The sequence below is a fragment of the Tupaia chinensis genome, unplaced genomic scaffold, assembly GCF_000334495.1.
Source record: "Tupaia chinensis unplaced genomic scaffold, TupChi_1.0 Scaffold144602_1, whole genome shotgun sequence".
In the NCBI taxonomy this organism is placed as follows: Eukaryota; Metazoa; Chordata; class Mammalia; order Scandentia; family Tupaiidae; genus Tupaia; species Tupaia belangeri.
Genome location: NW_006204462.1, coordinates 1,116,874 through 1,123,435, shown reverse-complemented (window position 1 = coordinate 1,123,435; position 6,562 = coordinate 1,116,874). Strand labels below are relative to the sequence as shown.

The window sequence follows — 6,562 nt, the reverse complement described above, 5'->3', positions numbered from 1 at the left end:
AAGACCCCGTTAGGGGCACATTCCCCGCACCCTCACAAAGAAAGCAACTAAAGCGTTACGAGGTGGGGCCAGGAGACAGCGTGCTGACTGAGGCGCTGCAAGCCCATCGCTGGCCTGCAGGTCAGTCCAGGTCCTAGACCTGGCAGTATAAGAAAGACAGTGGTCACGCGTGTGTGCGGCCCGAAACCCCATGAGGAGAATGGAGAAGGTACTGCAGCATCACCCCAGGGTGCTCCCCTCTTCTGTCTGAGTCCCTCCCCAGAGAGCGAGCAGCCCACGACTAAAGCTCAGGAGCTAGTGAGTGTACAGAGGTCAGGCATGCACAGACGCCGTCACTGTGCCGACTGCACTGACGCGGCTGCAGGGGCCCAGACGGCACCGGGACCCACCAACCCAAGTGTGACGTAAGCCATGAGGAAACCTTAGCAACTGCAGGGAAAGGACGGGCGGGATATTCACGCATGGGAAAAAAGAGGTGGATGACAGCCAGCTGTCAGTGTCGCCAGCGTGGCTCTGGGTAGGAGCGTGATGTCACACACAAAGGCAGAAAAGGCCTCCGGGGCACCATGGGCTCGTCTTTGCTGAAGGCAAACGCCCTTTACCCCGTTCTCTGGGTTGGACCTTATCCATGAAAAGCTCCTTCTGGGTCTTTACTCGGTTCCCAGAGCAGACCCAGCCACCATGGCTGAGGCTGTTCTGAGCAGTGACAGTGGCAACTCTTCCTCCAGAGCGCTCCTGGCTGGGACCCCTAAGCTGGCGCACTGCATGCCCGTGAGGGCCGCACGTGGTGGGATTCTGAAACAAGGGGAGGCCAGGCCTGCTGCACCGTCAGGGAGAGACTCCCAGCGGGCTCCCACTCTGACTGCAAACTTTGGAAGTGCTCACTGCAAACAAAGCCATGTAAACAGGGAAGGCTACACCCAAAGCTGCCAGACTTGGCTGCACACTCCTGCAGACGGCAGCTCCTTCCCACGATGGGACGCAGCGCACGTACCTTGGTTAGGTTGTTTTGATAGATGGTGTTCAGGCGGCTCACATAGGCATCCCGCTTCTCCTTTATGACACTACAATGAAACCAGAGTCAGGGCTCAGACACGGGACCTACCCCTTGGTTAGCCAGCGGGCAGCAACTTCCCTGGACCTCCGAGCATAGACTCAAGGGTTGATCGGAGGGAAGAAGCCTCCCTACACACAGGGCCATGCCCTGTCTGCCTGCCTCCCCATACACGGCTGTGCCTCGACCTCCTGCCTCCCCGTACACGGCCGTGCCCCATGCTCCTCCTGCCCCATACACGGCCGAGCCCCGTGCTCCTGCCGCCCCCTACACGGCCGTGACCCGACCTCCTGCCGCCCCCTACACGGCCGTGACCTGACCTCCTGCCACCCCTACACGGCCGTGCCCACCCCAAGGTGCCGTCCCCTTCCTGCACAGTAGCTCTGGGACAGTGCTCAAGGCGTGGTGGCCACTTAATAAAGACCTCTCAAGTAAATGAATCAACTTGATAAAATTTATTTAAAATTTAGGGCTTCACAAACTTTACAGCCATTCTTTAAAAAGATAAAGCTGGGGGCCAGCATGGCGTGGTAGTTAAAGGCGCTGGACTCCTACACGGCTGACTGCAGTTCAAGTCCCAGATCTGGTGGCTTACTTCCTTACTTTTCCTCTCTCTGATCAAGCTGGAAAATAATTATTAATAATACAGTTAAATAAAAAATAATTCTTAAAAATTTTTATTAAAAAAGCCCAGAAAGACATCTGACCTAGCAACCCCACCGCCAGGTGTCCCCTCCGCAGGACTGGGAGCAGCCGGAGACGCTCTGGCTGGTCATGCTCAGCAGCACTGCTCCAACACCAGTGGGGACAGCCTGAGAGCCCGCGGACACACAGACAGCAGGCCAGATGCAGCGTTCCGCCTTGAGAGGAGTGAGACTTCGATATGTGCATTAATGCGGAAAAGCCTCAAAAACATGCTAAGTGGGCAAGACACAACACAAATACCGTAAGGTCTCCCTTCTATGACGTGCTGGGACAAGGTGCTCGTGGAGATGGGTAGGTGGAGGCCCCGGCAGGGGAGGACGAGAGGGGTCTTGCTGAATGGGCAGAGGTTCCAGCAGGGGTGACAGGAGTGTTCTAGACTGGATGGTGGCGACGGCTGCATGGCACGGTGCCTGCGCGGATGGCCGCCACGCCGCACGCTCACCCGGGAGCACAGTGTAGCCACGAGTCCCAAGTCTGCCTCCCTGTGAGAACCACCTCGATGTTCGTAGACCAAGCCCTCTGGCAGTCACTCACCGCCAGCTGAATCTCCCCTCACAGCTCTGAAACCCATAATCAACATGGTCATGCATGAACTCGGAGTGGACAGCCGTGTTCCACATCACCTGCAGAAGGGCCCAAGAGCAGTGCGTGAGGGCAGACGAAGATCAACAGCATGTACGAGTACTGAACTGTAAATCAAGAGCAAAACTAAACACTGACCTTTAACATATTTTTTAAAGAATTAATTTTTATTTAACTTTATTTATTTATTTAAATTTGGCCAGAGAAGGACAGAGTGAGAGTGAGAAAGAGTGAGTGAGAAGCCAACTGCCGGGTCCAGGACTGAAACTGCGGTTGGCCATGTGGGAGCCCACCATCCTTTTTATTTTTTTTGAGAAGTTTTTGCCATAGAGTGCACGTGCTTGTCAGAAAGAGAGAGACAGAGGGACCAGCAGTTGGTGTAGTGGCTATGTCGCTGGACTCCCATGTACTCAACCACAGTTTGAGTCCCGGACCCGGTGGCTTAAAACTCACGCCGGGTTCGTGTGCGTGCATGCCCAAGATCCCGAGAGGAGAATGGAGGAGAAGGTACTGCAGTGTGGCCATCCTCCCTGGGGGGTGATTTCTCACTTTCTGTCTGTCTCTGTCTGGCGAGCACACCCGCCCTACAGCAAAAACCTCTAAAAAAAAAAAAGTAGGAAGAGACAGACAGAAAGAGAGAAATCACATCCAGAGGAGATGGCCACACCCCAATCCCTTCTCCTCCATTCTCCTCTTGAGATCTTGGGTACACATAGACACACGTGCCTGGCATGAGTTTAAGCCACCGGGTCTGGGACTCAAACCACGGTCGACTACATGCCTCAGCACTCCTCAGACGGGGTCACTCTTACTACCACGGTTGGTTTAAACCACACAGGATGCTGAGAAATCAAGCTGTCTGTCCACAGCTGCTCTACTCCAAGAGCAGATTCCAAAACCAGGGACTGAGGAGAAAAAGACCATCTCTCTGTGCTAGCAAAGAATGCAGAAAGCCTTTCTGGGAACCAGGAGGGGCATGGAAGCTAAGGCAGCTGCACCCTACACGCCCAGCTCTGCTTCAAGTCCCAGACCTGCTGGTGTGCCCGGTGGGTCTGTGCGCATGCCCCCGATCCACAAGGAGAGACAGGTGGAGAAGGAACTGTGTGCGACCATGCCCTACGGGTGCTTTCTCACTTCCCTCCCTCTGTCTCTCTGGCAAGTGCATGCACCTGCTGGAAAAAATGTTCTAAAAAAAGAAACCTAGAATTGAATTCAGGTATGTGTCACTGATGAGTGTACCATAGTGCTTACAAAATAGCAAAAAGGTGCCAATTTAAAAAGTAACCTCAGTGACAAAGGCTTTAAGCTCAGGATTACTTGTTTCAAAAGTTTGTTCAAGTGAGGAATAATATCCATAAATACATACAAAAGGCAGCTGCAGAGACAAGCAGGGCCACACCCTTGGTCCAAAGTCCACTCCAGGCAAAGGGCACCACAGTTTTAGGACCTGGGTCTCTACCGTGGTGGGGAGTCCATGAGCTCTGGACTCCCCGGGAGTGCCGGAGGAGGTCCACTCAGGGGTCAGGTTGCTGGTTAGGTCTCCCTGCAGGGAAAGCCCCACCCTGGGCCACGTGGCCAGCGTCCAGATGCCCCTCACTCTAACGAAGCAACACCAAGAGACTTCCTGAGAGGCGGTCCCCATGACGTCAGGATCAGCTCATCCTTGCTGCTGGCCGAGTGACAGCGGCTCTGCGCACGAGCACCCACGTACTGTGCCTAGAGGCCACCTGAGCCCACTGAGGGGCCAGGGGACACCCAAAGCCGCTTGGTACCTGATTTGAAATGAATAATGGGAGGGGCTGGCTGGTGGCGTGGTGGTTAAGGCCACATGGCCGACCAGGGTTGGTGTCCTGGATCCCTGGCGGTTTGCTTTCTCACTTTCTCTCTCTCTCCCCATCTCTCCATCTCTCACTCTCACCCTATCCCTCTCTGGTCAAATTTAAATAAATAAATAAATAAGTGGAGAAATAAAGTTAAATAAAATAATTCTTTGAACAAAAATGAATAATGGCGCCAGCCAAGTGGTATGGAGGTTAGTTAAGTGGGCTGGACTCTACATAGCTAAGTATGTGGTCCAAGTCCCAGATCCAGCAACTTGAAAACCATAACACACACATGTATGTGTGCCCAAAATGAGAGGAGAATGGAGGAGAACTGTGGCATGGCCATCCCCCCCGGGGATGCCTCCTCATTTTCTATTTCTCTCTCCCTCCGTTTCTCTAGTAAGTGCAGACGCCCTGTAAAAAGGATAACGAATAGGGAAACATATTTCTGTGATTAAAATGAAAAAATAACCAACAAAACAAACCATGCGCAAACCCACGTCGTCTTTCCAGGAGCACAGTCTCTCCAGGAAGAACTGACCCAGGGCTCCTGAGAGCCGGAAGACAGGGCTCGCCAGGCCGCCTCTCAGGGCCCAGTAGCCGGCCAGGCGCGGCAGGATGCACCCACCTGCCCAGTGTCCGTGGGCACCACTGAGGGCCAGGCAGGAGCTTGTGGACATCCTGGCTGAGTTTCTCCATGGGGAAAAGGTTGTCCTGGGCAGACATACATTGCTTGCCTTCACCCCATGACCACAGAGTTGGCAGTCTTTGTTCCTCGCAGACCACCAGCAGTGTGAGGCCACTGTGCTGCGTGTAGGGTCGCCTCCTCAGAGCCATCACAGGAACTCCGTCCTCAGATTTTTTTTTATTTTTGGGGGGAGAGATTTTCGCTATAGGGCGCATGCACTCGCCAGACAGACAGAGAGAGACATAGAGACAGAAAGTGAGAAATCACCCCCCGGGGGGATGGTCACGCCACAATCCCTTCTCCTCCATTCTCCTCGCGGGATCTTGGGCATGCACGCACATGCGCCTGGCGTGAGTTTTAAGCCACTGGGTCTGGGACGCAAACCGCGGTCGACTACATGGGAGTCCAGCGACATAGCCATTACGCCAACTGCTAGTTCCCTGTCCTCAGACTTAGCACACAGTGACTTCCTCCTGCACGTGCACTGCAGCTAGCGTGCTCATCTCCCCAGTGGCAATGCTGCCAGCTGAACACGCCTTGCCTGTCCTGTCCCTCCTGCAGGCCCAGGACAGAGGCATCTACACACAGACAGGCTGTGGCTGTCTGGGTCCCCGAGGAGGGTACCTGCCCATTACACCCCCACAGGGCAGAGTGCGAAGGTGGCAGAGGTCAGGGTCCTTCAGACACAGCCAGCCTCGGGAGTCGCCTGTCTCCAGGTTCTTAAGAAATGACTAACAGTTACAAAGTAACAGAGTCATCCCATTGGCTGAAGCAATTACAAAGTAACAGAGTCATCCCATTGGCTGAAGCAATTACAAAGTAACAGAGTCATCCCATTGATTGAGCCATTTTTAGTTGGGTTCTCAGTTATTTTTTGCAGAGAGAATTTCAACTGCCATTAAAATTTGGAAGCATCCTTACTCTGATCATAATTTAACAAATAGAAAAAAGAGTGTGAAGAGAAGAAGAAATAAAAATTCTACCTTTTTGGGTACACATCCAACATTCACCTAGGGAAAAAAGAAAGATTATGTTTTAAGACTATTGAACACAAACATCAAATAGACCTGCAAGGAATAAAGCCCAGTGTCCCCCGAGAAGACGTCTCTGTATTCGAAGTCATAACGAACTAAACCCTATACTCACTTCCTTTTTCCACTATGGAGTTTGAGAACACAAGAACATCATGAGTGATAAGGTAGAGACTTTCACTCATCAGCATCTTCTCAAGAGCAGTGAGAGTGAGCAAGCACAGCCGGCCCACGTGAGCAGCTACCTTGGGGGGTCCTGGGGAGAGCGCCCAGGGCGTTCCCAGGACCCTCCATGGGCTCACTGGGGAGAGCGCCCAAGGTGTTCCCAGGGCCCACGACAGACTCGGTGGGGAGAGCGCCCAGGGCGGCCTTGGCTTCTGATAAAACCACTCTAGTAGAAACCTGTAACATTCTTCGGTGCCAAAGCAGATCTACCCATTTTGTACAGCTGGGGTTATTGTTTTATTTTTTGTCAGAGGGCATGTGTGCTTGCCAGAGAAAGAGCTGCGGTGGGACAGAGAGGGAGGGAGGGGAGCGCACCCCCGGGGGCATGGTCATGGCTCAGTCCCTCCATTTCTTCATCCCATCGGCGTTTCAGATATGCACACACATGCCTCTGTGTTTTCCATGCCACTGGGGCTGGAACTCGAATTATAGTCGGGCACATGGGATCCAGCTC

At 53.3% G+C, this 6,562-nt stretch overlaps 1 protein-coding gene and 1 long non-coding RNA gene across 2 annotated transcripts in view; both read right to left on the bottom strand.

The window, feature by feature from the left end:
• GSR (glutathione-disulfide reductase) overlaps positions 1-5,862 on the bottom strand; it is a gene marked incomplete at its 5' end in the record, with an annotated part of 34,651 nt that extends 28,789 nt beyond the window's left edge. Inside the window, 3 exon segments of the mRNA XM_014583706.2 lie at positions 995-1,064; positions 2,294-2,382; positions 5,836-5,862. Coding sequence (XP_014439192.1) covers positions 995-1,064; positions 2,294-2,382; positions 5,836-5,862 — 186 coding nt within the window.
• LOC114005828 (uncharacterized) lies at positions 1,495-2,287 on the bottom strand. The gene is made up of 2 exons (XR_003547631.1): positions 1,762-2,287; positions 1,495-1,677 (listed from the first exon to the last, which is right to left on the bottom strand). It is a non-coding gene; the product is annotated as an uncharacterized LOC114005828 (long non-coding RNA).
• Positions 5,863-6,562: the final 700 nt, after the last annotated feature.